At 49.2% G+C, this 18,595-nt stretch overlaps 1 protein-coding gene across 16 annotated transcripts in view; it reads left to right on the top strand.

The window, feature by feature from the left end:
- Positions 1–18,595, top strand: part of DNHD1 (dynein heavy chain domain 1) — a 200,898-nt gene that overhangs the window by 76,749 nt on the left and 105,554 nt on the right. For all 16 annotated transcript variants that reach the window (XM_045025296.1, XM_045025318.1, XM_045025311.1 and 13 more), the window contains 2 exons: positions 14,207–14,483; positions 14,743–14,870. In XM_045025296.1, the coding sequence (XP_044881231.1) occupies positions 14,207–14,483; positions 14,743–14,870 (405 nt within the window). The remainder of the gene's footprint in view (positions 1–14,206; positions 14,484–14,742; positions 14,871–18,595) is intronic.

The following is an 18,595-nucleotide window of genomic DNA, read 5'->3' as shown; positions in this document are numbered from 1 at the left end:
CCCACAAGGGGAGAGGCAACTCTAGATTTAATCCTGAGTGGAGCGCAGGAGCTGGTCCAAGAGGTAACTATAGCAGGACCGCTTGGAAATAGTGACCATAATACAATAGCATTCAACATCCCTGTGGTGGGAAGAACACCTCAACTGCCCAACACTGTGGCATTTAATTTCAAAAGGGGGAACTATACAAAAATGAGGGGGTTAGTTAGACAAAAGTTAAAAGGTACAGTGACTAAAGTGAAATCCCTGCAAGCTGCATGGGTGCTTTTTAAAGACACCATAATAGAGGCCCAACTTCAATGTATACCCCAAATTAAGAAAAACAGTAAAAGAACTAAAAAAGAGCCACCGTGGCTTAACAACCATGTAAAAGAAGCAGTGAGAGATAAAAAGACTTCCTTTAAAAAGTGGAAGTCAAATCCTAGTGAGGCAAATAGAAAGGAGTACAAACACTGCCAACTTAAGTGCAAGAGCAGCAAAGAATCCTGTGGCACCTTATAGACTAACAGACGTTTTGCAGCATGAGCTTTCGTGGGTGAATACCCACTTCTTCAGATGTGCATCTGAAGAAGTGGGTATTCACCCACGAAAGCTCATGCTGCAAAACGTCTGTTAGTCTATAAGGTGCCACAGGATTCTTTGCTGCTTTTACAGATCCAGACTAACACGGCTATCCCTCTGATACTTAAGTGCAAGAGTGTAATAAGAAAAGCCAAAGAGGAGTTTGAAGAACGGCTAGTCAAAAGCTCCAAAGGTAATAACAAAATGTTTTTTAAGTACATCAGAAGCAGGAAGCCTGCTAAGCAACCAGTGGTGCCCCTTGACGATTGAAATACAAAAGGAGCGCTTAAAGGCGATAAAGTCATTGCGGAGAAACTAAATGGATTCTTTGCTTCAGTCTTCACGGCTGAGGATGTTAGGAAGATTCCCAAACCTGAGCCGGCTTTTGTAGGTGACAAATCTGAGGAACTGTCACAGATTGAAGTGTCACTAGAGGAGGTTTTGGAATTAATTGATAAACTCAACATTAACAAGTCACCGGGACCAGATGGCATTCACCCAAGAGTTCTGAAAGAACTCAAATGTGAAGTTGCGGAACTATTAACTAAGGTTTGTAACCTGTCCTTTAAATCGTCTTCGGTACCCAATGACTGGAAGTTAGCTAATGTAACGCCAATATTTAAAAATGGCTCTAGGGGTGATCCCGGCAATTACAGACTGGTAAGTCTAACGTCGGTACTGGGCAAATTAGTTGAAACAATAGTTAAGAATAAAATTGTCAGACACATAGAAAAACATAAACTGTTGAGCAATAGTCAACATGGTTTCTGTAAAGGGAAATCATGTCTTACTAATCTATTAGAGTTCTTTGAAGGGGTCAATAAACATGTGGACAAGGGGGATCCAGTGGACATAGTGTACTTAGATTTCCAGAAAGCCTTTGACAAGGTCCCTCACCAAAAGCTCTTATGTAAATTAAGCTGTCATGGGATAAAAGGGAAGGTCCTTTCATGGATTGAGAACTGGTTAAAGGACAGGGAACAAAGGGTAGGAATAAATGGTAAATTCTCAGAATGGAGAGGGGTAACTAGTGGTGTTCCCCAAGGGTCAGTCCTAGGACCAATCCTATTCAATTTATTCATAAATGATCTGGAGAAAGGGGTAAACAGTGAGGTGGCAAAGTTTGCAGATGATACTAAACTACTCAAGATAGTTAAGACCAAAGCAGATTGTGAAGAACTTCAAAAAGATTTCACAAAACTAAGTGATTGGGCAACAAAATGGCAAATGAAATTTAATGTGGATAAATGTAAAGTAATGCACATTGGAAAAAATAACCCCAACTATACATACAACATGATGAGGGCTAATTTAGCTACAACGAGTCAGGAAAAAGATCTTGGAGTTATCGTGGATAGTTCTCTGAAGATGTCCACGCAGTGTGCAGAGGCGGTCAAAAAAGCAAACAGGATGTTACGAATCATTAAAAAGGGGATAGAAAATAAGACTGAGAATATATTATTGCCCTTATATAAATCCATGGTACGTCCACATCTCGAATACTGTGTACAGATGTGGTCTCCTCACCTCAAAAAAGATATTCTAGCACTAGAAAAGGTTCAGAAAAGGGCAACTAAAATGATTAGGGGTTTGGAGAGGGTCCCATACGAGGAAAGATTAAAGAGGCTAGGACTCTTCAGCTTGGAAAAAAGAAGACTAAGGGGGGATATGATAGAGGTATATAAAATCATGAGTGATGTTGAGAAAGTGGATAAGGAAAAGTTATTTACTTATTCCCATAATACAAGAACTAGGGGTCACCAAATGAAATTAATAGGCAGCAGGTTTAAAACAAATAAAAGGAAGTTCTTCACGCAGCGCACAGTCAACTTGTGGAACTCCTTACCTGAGGAAGTTGTGAAGGCTAGGACTATAACAATGTTTAAAAGGGGACTGGATAAATTCATGGTGGCTAAGTCCATAAATGGCTATTAGCCAGGATGGGTAAGAATGGTGTCCCTGGCCTCTGTTTGTCAGAGGATGGAGATGGATGGCAGGAGAGAGATCACTTGATCATTGCCTGTTAGGTTCACTCCCTCTGGGGCACCTGGCATTGGCCACTGTCAGTAGACAGATACTGGGCTAGATGGACCTTTGGTCTGACCCGGTACGGCCATTCTTATGTTCTTATGTTCAATCTCCCTGGCCACTCGATTACAGACCTAAAAGTATTACAACAACAAAAAAATTCAAAAACAGACTCCAACGAGAGACTGCTGAATTGGAATTAATCTGCAAATTGGACACCATCAAATTAGGCTTGAATAAAGACTGGAAGTGGATGGGCCATTACACAAAGTAAAACTATTTCCCCATGCTTATTCCCCGCCCCCAACAGTTCCTCACATCTCCTTGTCAAGTTCTGGAAATGGGCCATTTTCATTACCACTAAAAACAGTTCTTTTTCTCTCCTGCTGACAATAGCTCACCTTAACTGATCACTCTCCTTATAGTGTGTATGGTAACACCCATTGTTTCATGTTCTCTGTGTATATATATAATCTTCCTACTGTATTTTCCACTGCATGCATCTGATGAAGTGGGCTGTAGCCCACGAAAGCGTATGCTCAAATAAATTTGTTAGTCTCTAAGGTGCCACAAGTACTCCTGTTCTTTTAGCTAATTTAGACCCCATCATTTTCTATGTCTAGTTGGGACTATGTTTTCCAATGTGCATTACTTTGCATTTATCAACATTAAATTTAATCTGCCATTGTGTTGCCAAGTCACCCAGTTTTGTGAGATCCTTTTGTAGCTCTTTGCAGTCTGTCTGGGGCTTACAAAATTGTTCAAGTTAGTTATCACAAATTTTACCACCTTGTTGTTTACCCCCGTTTCCAGATGATTTATGAATATATTGAATAGGACTGGTCCCAGTACAGACCCTTGGAGGACACCACTGTTTACCTCTCTCCATTCTGAAAACTGACCATTTATACCTACCCTTTGTTTCCTGTCTTTTAACCAGTTACTGATCCATGAGAGGACCTTCCCACTAATCCCGTGGCAGCTTACTTTGCTTAAGAGCCTTTTGTGAGGGACTTTGTCAAAGGCTTTCTGGAAATCTAGGTACACTGGATCTCCCTTGTCCACATGCTTGTTGATCCCCTCATAGAATTCTAGTAGATTGGTGAGGCCTGATTTTTCTTTAGAAAAACGATATTGACTCTTCCCCAACAAATTATGTTCAGGCTGTAATTGCTAGTATCATCTTTGGAGCCCTTTTTAAAGATTGGCATCACATTAGCTATCCTTCAGTCACTTGGTACAGAAGCTGATTTAAATGATAAGTTACAGACCACAGTTAGTAGTTCTGCAATTTCACATTTGAGTTCCTTCAGAACTCTTGGGTGGATACCATCTGGTCCTGGTGACTTATTACTGTTTAGTTTATCAATTTGTTCCAAAACCTCCACTAATGACACCTCAGTCTGGGATAGTTCCTCAGATTTGTCACCTAAAAAGAATGGCTCAGGTTTGGGAATCTCCCTCACATCCTTAGCCGTGAAGACCGTTGCAAAGAATTCATTTAGTTTCTCCGCAATGGCCTTATCATCCTTGAGTGCTTTTCTGGCTTCTGATGTACTCAAAAGAAATTGCCCTTTCTTTAGGGCAATTGTCCCTTATGTATTCAGTGGAGTTACATGTGAAACACCTTCTGAGACTGTGCTCGTACAGGGTCATTCCCAGGATGGGATTGATGCTAGGGAGGTGAGTGCGTGTGGTAACAACTGCCCCCTTTTTCCCCAAGGGTAAAACGGGGCTCCCCCTTTACACTGGGCCTCTGCCCCTCTTTCTGTGTCTTGCACTCAGTACACCCTCTGGTTTGCTCACAGGACTCAGGCAGATCTGCAACTGTCTTTACACAACCCAAAGATTTATTCCAAATTGTTTCTCTGATCTCCTCAGAACTTATGTTCAGAACATGTTCATGTGCAAAGAGGTCAAATAATTAGTCATAATTCTCAGTCCCTTTCCTCATCAAATCACACATTTTATAAACATATTCTCTATGACCCATATTATCTCCTTTTTTGAGTTTTCTATATGTCACCCTGTATGCCTCAGTGGTAATGTGAAACCTTCGCAATAGAGCCTTTTAAAATTCATTATATTTAAAAGCCTGTTCAATTGGCAATTCATTAAATATATTTATTGTTTTATCTGAGAGCTCTGCAACCAATGTGGGGACTTTATGTAACTCTCAGAGTCTTTCTAGTATGAGGTATTCTTTGATACAGTCTGATTCTTTGTATGCAGGGCATAGCTTGTCTCCTTGGGACGAGAGAGTACTTGTGGGTTGTGGGATTTGTCCATGCTCATCCATCATGTCCAGGATATAAAGCCTCTCTCTCTCTCTCCCCCCCAACCCCATCCCCCTTTCTTGGGCTTCTCTCTCTCTTAGTTCCATGGTTTGCCCGTGTGCTTAGTCCGGCTTCCCATTCTTGGTGTTTACATACTGCTTTCGCAGCTTCCTATTCTTTGACTTTCTGATCAGCCTCCAATCTGGCCATTTCTAACTTGGCATTTGTTTTTATAGATTTCATGGCAGGACCAAATACTGTCTAGACCATCCCTGAGAGACATTTATCTAACCTACTCTTAAATATCTCCAGAGATGGAGATTCCACAACCTCCCTAGGCAATTTATTCCAGTGTTTAACCACCTGACAATTAGGAACTTTTTCCTAATGTCCAACCTAAAGCCCCGTTGCTGCAGTTTAAGCCGATTGCTTCTTGTTCTATCCTTAGAGGCTAAGGTGAACAAGTTTTCTCCCTCCTCCTTATGACACCCTTTTAGATATCTGAAAACTGCTATCATGTCCCCTCTCAGTCTTCTCTTTTCCAAACTAAACAAACCCAATTCTTTCAGCCTTCCTTCATAGGTCATGTTCTCAAGACCTTTAATCATTCTTGTTGCTCTTCTCTGGACCCTCTCCAATTTCTCCACATCTTTCTTGAAATGTGGTGCCCTGAACTGAACACAATATTCCAGTTGAGGCCTAACCAGCGCAGAGTAGAGTGGAAGAATGACTTCTCATGTCTTGCTCACAACACACCTGTAAATGCAGCCCTTATTGCATCCCAGAATCACATTTGCTTTTTTTGCAACAGCATCACACTGTTGACTCATATTTAGCTTGTGGTCCACGATAACCCCTAGATCCCTTTCTGCCGTACTCCTTCCTAGACAGTCTCTTCCCATTCTGTATGTGTGAAACTGATTTTTCCTTCCTAAGAGGAGCACTTTGTATTTGTCTTTGTTAAACTTCATCCTGTTTACCTCAGACCATTTCTCCAATTTGTCCAGATCATTTTGAATTATGACCCTGTCCTCCAAAGCAGTTGCAATCCCTCCCAGTTTGGTATCATCTGCAAACTTAATAAGTGTACTTTCTATGCCAATATCTAAGTCATTGATGAAGATATTGAACAGAGCCGGTCCCAAAACAGACCCCTGCGGAACCTCACTTGTTATGCCTTTCCAGCAGGATTGGGAACCATTAATAACTACTCTCTGAGTACGGTTATCCAGCCAGTTATGCACCCACTTTATAGTAGCCCCATCTAAGTTGTATTTGCCTAGTTTATTGATAAGACTATCATGCGAGACCGTATCAAATGTCTTACTGAAGTCTAGGTATACCACATCCACCGCTTCTCCCTTATCCATAAGACTAGTTATCCTATCAAAGAAAGCTATCAGATTAGTTTGACATGATTTGTTCTTTACAAATCCATGCTGGCTATTCCCTATCACCTCACCACCTTCCAAACACCTTCTGCTGTTGCACATTTTAAAATTCCTTTTGTACTATTTCCTCACCAGAAGCAAACAGATCTAGTGCTTGGAGTGTGAACCTCAGCCATATAGCAAGCAGTGTGTAAATGCTATTTGACTTTGCCAATGTGATGTTTTGCTCAAGTCACCCAGAACTTTGAGTCACTGTGGGTATGTCTACACTGCAGGTAAAAACCCGCAGCTGACCTGTGCCAGCTGACATGGGCCAGGGGGCTTGGGCTAAGGGACTGTTTAATTGTGGCACAGATGTTTAGGCTCGGGCTGGAGCTGGGTTCTAGGACCCTGTGAGTGGGACATGTTCTGACACACCAGCTTCTCTGCCTCGGCAGCAAACTCCTCAGGACTGTGCCAGTCCAAACCTTGCTTTGCAGGTAACAATCGTTAAACCCCAATGTGCTGGGTTGTCACCGTGGGGGGAAGCCTGGAAGCCATTGGAACCTGGCTTCGGGCTTTCAGGAACACTCTCCTAATACATCCCAGAATGATGTTTGCTTTTTTTGCAACAGCATTATACTGTTGACTCAAATTTAGGTTGTGGTCCACTGTGACCGCCAGATCCCTTTCTGCCATACTCCTTCCTTGGCAGTCATTTCCCATTTTGTATGTGTGCAACTGATTGTTCCTTCCTAAGGGGAGTACTTTGCATTTGTCTTTGTTAAACTTCATCCTGTTTACCTCAGACCATTTCTCCAGTTTGCCCAGATCATTTTGATTTTTAATCCTGTCCTCCAAAGCACTTGCATCCCCTCCTAGCTTGGTGTATCGTCCGCAAACTTTGTAAGTGTACTCTCTGTGCCAGTGCTTTTCACTATTTTTGAAGTGGGGGCCACTTTGGCAAAAAACCTTCAATGTGAGAGCCACATCAACCCGACAAAGATGGTTGAACATACCGAGTTCTTTGTTGGTTGATATGGTTGTTGTCAGAGCTGTACCGGTGTGGTGCTCTGCTCTCTCCAATGTTGATATCACTTGGCTGCGTGCGTGAGTTCCCTCTGTGTGCTGCCCCAGCTCTTCGAAGATAGCTGACACAGCAGATCCGATGAGACCCCCCAATAACCACAAAGTCTAGTAAGGTACGAAGGCACGTCGGCCAGGTTTATTGTCGAAAAAAGCACAGCCTCCGGCTCCCTGGCAAACGTAGTCCAAGGTGCTGCTGCGATACAGCTAGCCAGTACATATGTACTCCCTGACAATGGACTCAGCTCAGTCAGTGGCGGGATTTCCACTGCCCCCTAGGCTGGACAAAAACACCTCCCCAGGGATGCATTCTTATACCCAGATACAAACAAGTTACACATCACACCTGACATATTGAGGGGCCACCTTTCTACGTAGCAAGGTACAACCCCTCTACGTATTAAGGTGCCGCCTCTCACCTTGTACATGTTGGTTCGATCAAAACAACTCTATCCATCATTTTACCCTTTTGCCCCTGTCATTGGGATGGGTCGGCCTGTCCTTTTATTATCTATGGAATGTTTCAGTATAGTGTGTTCTAGTGCTATGTTTATACTTCGGTATGCTAGGTGAATATATGTTTATGCAGCATCAGCCCTTTCCGTGCCAGCTTCTGTGAGCAGGGCCTACCTCTGGCTCACAGCTTAACTTTGCTTTATGTTAGCAAAGTCTTGACCATTACTTTAGTTCAGGCCTCAGGCCTCATACTGGGCCTTTATCAGGGCCTGCACTTACTACAATGATAATACTACCTTATTGGTAATATTGCTTGGGGTACAGGAGGGGGTGTTGGGGGCTGACTGTGGGAGGGGGCTCAGGGCTGGGGCAATGTGTTCAGGTGCAGGAGGGGGTATGGGGTGCTGGCTCCGGGAGGCTGCAGGTTGGGTGATGGAAGAGCTATTCAGAGCCTTCCCATTCAAGGGGGTGGCACTTACTTCAGGTGGCCCCAGCCCCATGCCACTCCTGGAAGGGGACGATGTGCCCCTGTGGCCCCTGGGGGGGCACGTGGCTCTGCGCGCTTCCCCTCTCTACAGGCACTGCCCTCGCAACTCCCATTGGCCACAGTTCCCCGTTCTCAGCCAATGGGAGCTTCATGGGCGGTGCTTGCAGGCAGGAGCAGTGCGCTGAGACCTCTGCTCCCCTCAGGGGCATGCTGGCCACTTCCGAGAGTGGCATGGGGCTGGGGCAGGCAGGGAGCCTGCCTTTGCTGTAGCCCCACTGCGCTGCCAGAGAGTGTGATTGACAGGGAGACGCACTTAGGGTCCATGGGAGCCACCACTGGCTCACGGGCCTTGCAGTGAAGAACACTGATCTGTGCCATTATCTAAATTATTTATAAGATATTGAATGGAACCGGACCCAGAACTGATCTCTGCAGGACCCCACTTGTTATGTCTCTCCAGCATGACTGTGAACCACTGATAACTACTCTCTGGGAACGGCTTTCCAACCAGTTCTGCAGCCACCTTATAGTAGCTCCATCTAGGTTGCATTTCTCTAGTTTGTTTATGAGAAGGTCATGCGAGACAGTATCAAAAGCTTTATCAAAAGTATCAAAAGTATCAAAAGCTTTACTGAAGTCTACCACTTCCCCCCTAGCCACAAGGCTTATTACCCTGTCAAAGAAAGCTATCAGATTGGTTTGACACGATTTGTTCTTGATAAAGCCATGCTGACTGTTGCTTATCACCTTACTATCTTCTTGGTGTTGCAAAATGATTGCTTAATTATTTGCTCCATTATCTCTCCAGGTACAGAAGTTAAGTTGACTGGTCTGTAATTCCCCAGGTTGTCCTTATTTCCCTTTTTAGAGATGGGCACTAGATTTGCCCTTTTCCAGTCTTTTGGAATCTCTCCCGTCTTCCATGACTTCTCAAAGATAATCGCTAATGGCTCAGCTATGTCCTCAGTCAGCTCCTTGGGTATTCTAGGATGCATTTCATCAGGCCCTGGTGACTTGAAGACGTCTAATTTGTCTAAGTAACTTTTAACTTGTTCTATCCCTATTTTAGCATCTTCTGATCCTACCTAATTTTCATTGTCATTCACTATGTTAGGCGTCCAATTGCCACCAGCCTTCTTGGGGAAAACCGAACCAAAGAAGTCATTTAGCACCTCTGCCATTTCCACATTTTCTGTTATTGTTTTTCCCCCCTCATTGAGTAACGGGCCTACTCTGTCCTTAGCCTTCCTCTTGCTTCTAATGTATTTGTGGAATGTTTTCTTGTTTCCTTTTATGTCCCTAGCTAGTTTGATCTTGTTTTGTGCCTTGGCCTTTCTAATTTTGTCCCTACATACTTGTATTATTTGTTTATATTCCTCCTTTGTAATTTGACCGAGTTTCCACTTTTTGTAGGACACTTTTTTGATTTTTAGATCATTGAAGATCTCCTGGTTAAGCCAGGGTGGTCCCTTGCCATAATTCCTCTTTCCTTTGCAGTGAGACAGTTTACTCTTGTGCCCTTAATAATGTCTCCTCTGAAAAACTGCCAGTTCTCTTGAACTGCTTTTCCCCTCAGACTTGCTTCCCATGGGATCTTACCTACTAACTCCCTGAGTCTGCTAAAGTTGCCTTCTTGAAATCCATTGTCTTTATTGTGCTGTTCTTCCTCTTACCATTCCTTAGAATCATGAACTCTACCATTTCGTGATCACCTTCACCCAAGGAAATTTCAAATTCTCAACCAGTTCCTCCTTATTTGTCAAAATCAAATCTAGAACAGCCTTCCCTCAGTAGCTTTCTCCACCTTCTAAAATAAAACATTGTCTCCAATACACTCCAAGAACTTGTTGGATAATCTGTGCCCTGCTGTGTTATTTTCCCAACAGATGTCTGGGTAGTTGAAGTCCCCCATCACCACCAAGTCCTGCGCTTTGGATGATTTTGTTAGTTGTTTAAAAAAAGCCTCATCCACCTCTTCTTCCTGGTTAGGTGGCCTGTAGTAGACCCCTAGCATGACATCACCCTTGTTTTTTACTCCTTTTATCCTTATCCAGAGACTTTCAACAAGTCTATCTCCTATTTCCGTCTCAACCTCAGTCCAAGTATAGACATATTTGATATATAAGGCAACACCTCCTCCCTTTTTTCCCTGCCTGTCCTTCCTGAGCAAGCTGTACCCTTCTATACCAATATTCCAGTCATGTGTATTATGCCACCAAGTCTCTATGATGCCAACTAATAAATTTGTTAGTCTCTAAGGTGCCTCAAGTACTCCTCGTTTTGCTGAACATGGCTACCACTCTGAAATACGTCATAGTTGTGTTTATTTAGTAGCATTTCAAGTTCTACTTGCTTATTCCCCATACTTCTCGCATTAGTAAATAAACATCTAAGATACTGATTTGATTCCCCCCCACTCCCAAATCTGCCTTGTGTCTCCCTTATCCCTGCTGTAATGGCCCATTCTCCCCACAGATTCCGACGCTTCTCCCAGGTCTCCATGTTTCAGTCTTCACTTAAAAGATTAATGGTGACCAGATACTTAACACAATTAATATTAACAACAAGGAGGAAGGAACACAAGCCAAAATAGAGAAAGAACAGGTTAAAGAATGTTTAGATATATTCAAGTCATCAGGGCCTGATGAAATTCATCCTAGAGTACTTAAGGAAATGGCTGAAGCAATCTTGGAACCATTAACAATTATCTTTGAGAACTCATGGAGGATGGATGAGGTCCCAGAGGACTGGAGAAGGGCAAACATAGTACCTAACTTTAAAAGGGGGAACAAAGAGCACCTGGGGAATTATAGACCGGTACTGGAATAAATTATTTGTTAATTATTATTATTATTATTATTATTATTGTGAGCACCTAGAGAATGATAAGGTTATAAGGGATAGCCAGCATGGATTTGTCAAGAAGAAATCATGCCAAATCAACCTAATTTCCTTCTTTGACAATGTTATTGGCCTACTGGATAGAGTACAATCCCTTAGCGGCAGCAGATGCGATATATCTTGATTTTGCTGAGGCTTTTGGTACAGTCCCACGTTACATTCTCACAAGCAAAGGAGGGAAACATGTTCTAGATGTTTTTCCACCTCTAAGGCACCAAACCAGCCAGACAAAAGGGACTTTGGTCTCACCCCACTGGCTAACCACAAGTCACACAAACAATTCCCATAGACACTCCAGTTTCCCAGTATCACCACCAGTGCCAGCTGACAGGACCCTGCGACTCATGTGAGAGGAAGGAGCAGAGTGGGCATTAAGCTAAGTTGGGTTAGGCAGTGGGAGGAGAGATCTTGATGAAGTGTTCATGTAGATACTCTGCAATCCTCTCCTAAAAACTTCTAGGGGTGGCTGCCTTATTTCATCCTTCACTCTAGGACACTTTCCCATGCCACTCTGCAACGAGTTCGGCTGGCACCATTGCAGTAAACCAGGCGAGTGGTATATAGACCAGGGCAGCTTGGGAAACCAGTAGCAGCTGTGCTTTTTGTGCCCCTCGGGGTGAGAGATCTGCTAAAACCATCTGTGCCAGTATTCCATGCCATTGCCCTAGATGGTCACAATGGTCTCTTCTGGCCTTGGAATCTGTGAATCTAGACTCACACCCGTGGAATAGGGACCAAGATGTTAGAGCTTCATGCAACAGAGCAGCCATCCTCCTCTCACCCCCGGTGGGCCTGTGGCTGGGACTGGAGAGCGGTGCTCTGCCGAGGGTCTCCAAAACCAGTGTGTCAATAAGCATTTCTTATGAAAACTGTTTATGGGACTAAGGGAAAGGAGTTTTTATTAGCAACTTCTGGCATGGTGGCCTTGAGGGGTTCGCCCTGTACACTTGCAGAACACCTGACCTAATGAGGAGGAAAAAGAGGAGGAGTAGGGAGGATGTGTTCAGAGAGAAAATGTAAGAACCGCCATACTGGGTCAGACCAATGGTCCAGCTAGCTTAGTATCCTGTCTGCCAAGAGTGGCTGGTGCCAGACCCTTCAGAGGGAATAAACAGAACAGGGCAATTTATCAAGTGATCCATCAAGAGATCCTGCAAGCCAGTGCTCCACCGGACTGTGAATGACCGACAGCATGGAGAAAGAGAAAACGGAAAAAGGCCTCGGAGTCCCAGCAGGACAAGGAGAGGGAGATCCACTGGGACACAATGTGTCTTCTGAGGCAGCAAATCCAAATGCTTCCAACTTTGGTTGATTTACAGGTCCATAAATCCTGGACACTCCAGCCTTTGCAATCCTTAGAGAACTCCATGGTGACTGCTCCCTGCGTCCCCCAACACACCACGTGGCATCATGGGCCATATCCTTTCTCCTACAACTCCATACCAGGGGACAGCAAAAAACCCACAGCTTCCCATACACTGACCTGTGAGAACCACGGTTGGTGTGTGTAGCCACAACAGATTACATTGGTGCTCTCAACTAGATAGAAAAGCTTATTCTTACCGTTCCAGTGTTCAAGTTCCACTCTGTTAACTGATGTTAAACGTTTGTATTACTTTGCCTGTGGGTTTTCACAGCGGTTTTTTTGCCCTTTTCCCCCCACTTATTAAAATTCTGTTTTTGGAGAATCAAATCATCTTTATTAGTTCACAACAAATATTGTGGGATACACAGTGGTACTGAAAGCAAACAGTACTAGCTGCACCACATCATTTGTAGATTCAGGAAAATACCCATTCCTGTTTACAAGTATTCAGCAACCACAACACACTGCTTAGCAGCACCCAGGGCTCCAGGCCCACTGCTGTGGCTCATTTGGAAGTGCTCTTTCAGATAGACAGCTCCACACTGGGCTTTTGTAACAGCCCTTGCGTCTGGTTGTTCATACTCCGCCTACAGCTGCTCCACTTCCATCCTGTTGGCAGCTTGTCTCTCTTTGCCTCGCAGATGTCTTGCAGGACACAGCAGGCAGCTGTAACGATTGGGATATTTTTCTCACTGAGATCCAGTCTAGTGAGTAAATCCCACCAGCATCCCTCTAATGTACCAAACGCACATTCAACTGTCATTCTGCTCCTACTGAGCTGGTAGTTGAATCTTTCCTTGGTGCTGGCCAGCTGGCAAGTTCATAGCTTCATGGCCAGGGGAGCAAGAGGTAGGCTCTGGTGATAAACTATGTAGTCTATTGCTTGAGCACACAGTATGAAATAGAGTCAAGAGACCAGACAACTAGTGTCAGTCAGGTTTTATTGCTAAACGTCAATAACATAATAGTATAATACAGGAAGAAAGATTCAATACGATACCAGTGTCCATGAAATGGTCTCATGCAGCATTGTTAAATTCACCTTATGCAGAAGGTTTGCTTCCAGAGTTACACTCCTGAAGCTATCCTTCTTATACCCATCCTGTTTACAAGTTGAAAGGTCTTGTGTGCATCATGTGAAACTAGATTGAACCGCTCAGCTTTCTACCTTGTTTTTCTGGTACATGGTGTGCCCTTTCTCTCTTTACTCTGAATACATGCATTCCAGGTACTTGTCACGGAGTCCTGGGCGATGCTCTGGAACTGCTCCCCACCAAGCCAGGCAGGACTTTGGGGAGCCTCCTCTCCCTTGGAGCAGACTTTTTCAGGGCAAGAAGCTCACACGGCTTCACCTCCTGGGTCTCTCCTTGCAGCATTCAGCATCCTCTGCCCCTCCGTGTGCTTCCCACAGCGAGCCCACCCCAGCGGGGTCCTGGGAAAGCCACAGGGTCCTGCACCCCCACTTTGCAGTCAGACGTGACTCTCAGCCAGCCAGTAAAACAAACCACACTGGATTCTGCTGCCCTGCAAGACTTCCTGTTGGGAGCCAAAACAGCCTTTCCAAAGCACAGGATCTTTCTAGCCTTCATAGTAGAAATCAAAGCCTCGCCAGAGCACCGGGTAGTGTCTGCATGAGTCTGCTGTCCCCCTGATTGGGGTCTGCCTCTGTCCCCAGCTCCTGGACACCTGGGAGGCCTTCGTGTACCAGCAGCAGGAGGCCTCGGACTTCATTGTCTCACGGCGTCTCAGCATCATTGCTGAGCTCGTAGACTCGCTGCAGAGAGCCAGACAGGAGCTGCAGGAGTTGCTGACCACGGCCACCACAGGGAAGTTCCTGGACCCCTCCCAGAGCCCGCGTGCAATGGAGCAAGAGCTGCGAGAGCTGCACCGCCGCTTCCAGGCCATGGCCACCCGTGTAGCTGAGCTGTGCCGCTCCCAGAGGATCCTCACAGGCATGAGAGCAATGGGGTCCCGTCCTGCATCTGCTGGGGACACAACCCCAGGGTTCCCTACTTGTCCCTGTTACTTCCCAGAGCACACACCCTCGCATCCCCAGGGATATGCCCCTGTGACTCCCCTCACCTCCCTGTGTCCCAGGGGTCTCCTCCAACCTAGGAGAGAGCCTGCAAAGCAAACAGCAGCGGGAGTGCTGGGTCACCCTGTGCTGCTGTCTGGCCTCCGGAGTGAACGTCATGCCCTTGCTCTTCCCAGGGGAGCGGACAGATGTCTCCTTTGTGGCCAGGAGCCGGGGGCTCATTGAAGCCCATGAGCACGTCTGGAGGCTGCTCCGGACCATCTCCGAGCAGATCACTGAATGGAGGTGCCTCGCCTTCAGCAAGGTAATGACCGGCACCTCCCCACAGCTAGCCCAGCCCTGGGCTCCCTCCCTACCTACACGCAGCCCCTGCTAGCCCAGCCCTGGGCTCCCTCCCTCACTTCCGACCCGCAGCCCCTGCTAGGCCAGCCCTGGGCTCCCTCCCTCACTTCCGACCTGCAGCCCCTCCTAGCCCAGCCCTGGGCTCCCTCCCTACCGACACGCAGCCCCTCCTAGCCCAGCCCTGGGCTCCCTCCCTCACTTCCGACCCGCAGCCCCTCCTAGCCCAGCCCTGGGCTCCCTCCCTACCGACCCGCAGCCCCTGCTAGCCCAGCCCTGGGCTCCCTCCCTCCCGACCCGCAGCCCCTCCTAGCCCAGCCCTGAGCTCCCTCCCTCACTTCCGACCCGCAGCCCCTGCTAGCCCAGCCCTGAGCTCCCTCCCTCCCGACACGCAGCCCCTGCTAGCCCAGCCCTGGGCTCCCTCCCTCCCGACCCGCAGCCCCTGCTAGCCCAGCCCTGGGCTCCCTCCCTACAGACACGCAGCCCCTCCTAGCCCAGCCCTGGGCTCCCTCCCTCACTTCCGACCCGCAGCCCCTGCTAGCCCAGCCCTGAGCTCCCTCCCTCACTTCCGACACGCAGCCCCTCCTAGCCCAGCCCTGGGCTCCCTCCCTCACTTCCAACCCGCAGCCCTTCCTAGCCCAGCCCTGAGCTCCCTCCCTCCCGACCCGCAGCCCCTGCTAGCCCAGCCCTGGGCTCCCTCCCTCACTCCTGACCCGCAGCCCCTCCTAGCCCAGCCCTGGGCTCCCTCCCTCACTCCTGACCCGCAGCCCCTCCTAGCCCAGCCCTGAGCTCCCTCCCTCACTTCCAACCCGCAGCCCCTGCTAGCCCAGCCCTGAGCTCCCTCCCTCCCGACCCGCAGCCCCTGCTAGCCCAGTCCTGGGCTCCCTCCCTCCCGACCCGCAGCCCCTGCTAGCCCAGCCCTGGGCTCCCTCCCTCACTTCCGACCCGCAGCCCCTCCTAGCCCAGCCCTGAGCTCCCTCCCTCACTTCCGACCCGCAGCCCCTCCTAGCCCAGCCCTGGGCTCCCTCCCTCACTCCCGACCGACAGCCCCTCCTAGCCCAGCCCTGGGCTCACTCCCTACCGACACGCAGCCCCTCCTAGCCCAGCCCTGGGCTCCCTCCCTCACTCCCGACCCACAGCCCCTCCTAGCCCAGCCCTGGGCTCCCTCCCTCACTTCCGACCCGCAGCCCCTGCTAGCCCAGCCCTGGGCTCCCTCCCTCCAGACAGACCCCCAGCCCCTCCTAGCCCAGCCCTGGGCTCCCTCCCTACCGACCCGCAGCCCCTGCTAGCCCAGCCCTGGGCTCCCTCACTCCCGACCGACAGCCCCTGCTAGCCCAGCCCTGGGCTCCCTCCCTACCGACACGCAGCCCCTGCTAGCCCAGCCCTGGGCTCCCTCACTCCTGACCCACAGCCCCTCCTAGCCCAGCCCTGGGCTCCCTCCCTCACTTCCAACCCGCAGCCCCTGCTAGCCCAGCCCTGAGCTCCCTCCCTACCGACACGCAGCCCCTCCTAGCCCAGCCCTGGGCTCCCTCCCTCACTTCCAACCCGCAGCCCCTTCTAGCCCAGCCCTGGACTCCCTCCCTACCGACACGCAGCCCCTGCTAGCCCAGCCCTGGGCTCCCTCCCTCACTCCCGACCGACAGCCCCTGCTAGGCCAGCCCTGGGCTCCCTCCTTCACTCCTGACCCGCAGCCCCTCCTAGCCCAGCCCTGGGCTCCCTCCTTCACTCCTGACCCGCAGCCCCTCCTAGCCCAGCCCTGGGCTCCCTCCCTCACTCCCGACCGACAGCCCCTGCTAGCCCAGCCCTGGGCTCCCTCCCTCACTTCCAACCCGCAGCCCCTCCTAGCCCAGCCCTGGGCTCACTCCCTACCGACACGCAGCCCCTGCTAGCCCAGCCCTGGGCTCCCTCCCTCACTCCCGACCGACAGCCCCTGCTAGCCCAGTCCTGGGCTGCCCCCAGTGCTGCCGCTGCCCCTCACTCCTGACCCGCAGCCCCCGGCTAGCCCAGCCCTGCCCCCGTCCCCCGCAGCTCTGCTGCTGGCCCTCACTGCTAACCCACCAAGCCCCTGAGGTGGAGCCTGCTCCTGCAGGACTATGACATGGACGTGGTCCATGTGAAGGGAAGTGCCAACCTGATAGCGGACGCGCTGTCCTGGAGAGGGGGCCCCGAACTTCCCCAGGTCACTGGGCAGAGTGACCCCGCTCAGTTCAGTCTCGAAGTGGGGAGAGATGTGACGCAGTAGGGAGAGGGGAGGATTGACCTGGGAATGTTGTGTGGGAGTTTTACTAGTTTATTGTCTTCTGCTAACAAGGGGCATGCCTCCGTTTCCCTGGGGTACTGCACCAGTACAAGATGGGGATCGGAAATAAGGGGGTGACTTCACTGGGGGATGATACTTGATGGCCAGCATGTAAACAATGGTGGCTGCCATTCGTAACCTGAGCCAGGAGGGGGCTAGGGCAGGTGACACCTCTGCCCCGGAAACTGGACAAAGGCTGGGGGGGGTGGCTGTGGGAGATGGCTGCGGGCGTTTTAGTTCAGAGCTGGCTGGGGAGATGGGGGAAGGCCCAGAACCTGGGTCTGGGCTCCCTGGGGCTCCCCAAGATGGACCAGACTGAGGGATCCTGGTTTCTGTACCTACAAGCTCTGGTTTGGACTGTGTTCCTGTCGTCTAATAAACCTCTGTTTTGCTGGCTGGCTGAGAGTCCCAGTGAATCGCAGAAAGTGGGGGGTGCAGGGCCCTGACTCCCCCACTCTTTGTGACAGGGACCATAATGACAAAACAAGGAAGAAATGTGGGTGTCACACCCACAACCATTGAGAAGTGATTTCTTGCCAGACAGATGCTATCAAACGACGTTTTCTTTAACCAGCTTATCTGGTGCTAGTGGGGGCCATTAGGACGGGGTCTGCTTCTTAACAGCCGGATAGTCCAGGGTTTCAATGTCCTTTAGATGGACTGTGGGGATGTGACTTTCTGCTTCTCAGCTAATGGCTGCTGCTTTTTTTAACCTGGCTGCAGCCGAAGGCCTGAGGCTTTATGCCTTGCAATATGGCTACAGACAAAGGCCTTATCTTTACCCTACCGGTGCCCCCTGTCACAGGCTCCTCGGCCCCAGGCTCTCTTGGCTCCGTATGGCCCCTGGAAGGAACCCCTTTCAGTGTGACAGTCCCCTGCGAGGGTGGCTCTCTCTCTCCGGCCCCTGCCTCCTGGGACTGTACATCTGAGCCTCCCGCATGCCTGGCCCTGCCTTGGGCCCCTCAGAGAGTCCCCTCGCTCTGGGCCCCAGGGACCCCACCCCCAGAGGGAGCAATGCCCTCGATCTCTAGCCTGCAGGGACCCTCAGCCAGCGTCAAACAGGAGGTTTATTGAGTGTCTGAACACAGCCCAGGCAGTTCTCAGAGGCCTCAGCCCTGGCCAGTCTCAACCCCAGCCAGCTGGATCTGTCCCAGTCCCCATGGGCCCAGGCTGTTCCTTGTCCCCAGTCCAGCCGCCCCCTCCTTCCAGCCGAGCCCTCTATATTCCCCCCCACACACACACAGTCCCTCCTCCGCCTTTTGTCTTTGGTCCAAAAACAGGCCACCTGGGCCTGCTCTCTTCCATCTTTTGTTCCCACTGGCTGGCTTCCATGATAGCCTCTGGGTCACTGTTCCACGAGGCTGCTAGGCAAGGTCACCCCTAGCCCTCTC

This window comes from Mauremys mutica, chromosome 1 (assembly GCF_020497125.1).
Source record: "Mauremys mutica isolate MM-2020 ecotype Southern chromosome 1, ASM2049712v1, whole genome shotgun sequence".
NCBI lineage: Eukaryota > Metazoa > Chordata > Testudines > Geoemydidae > Mauremys > Mauremys mutica.
This window is presented reverse-complemented; position numbering and strand designations above follow the sequence as displayed.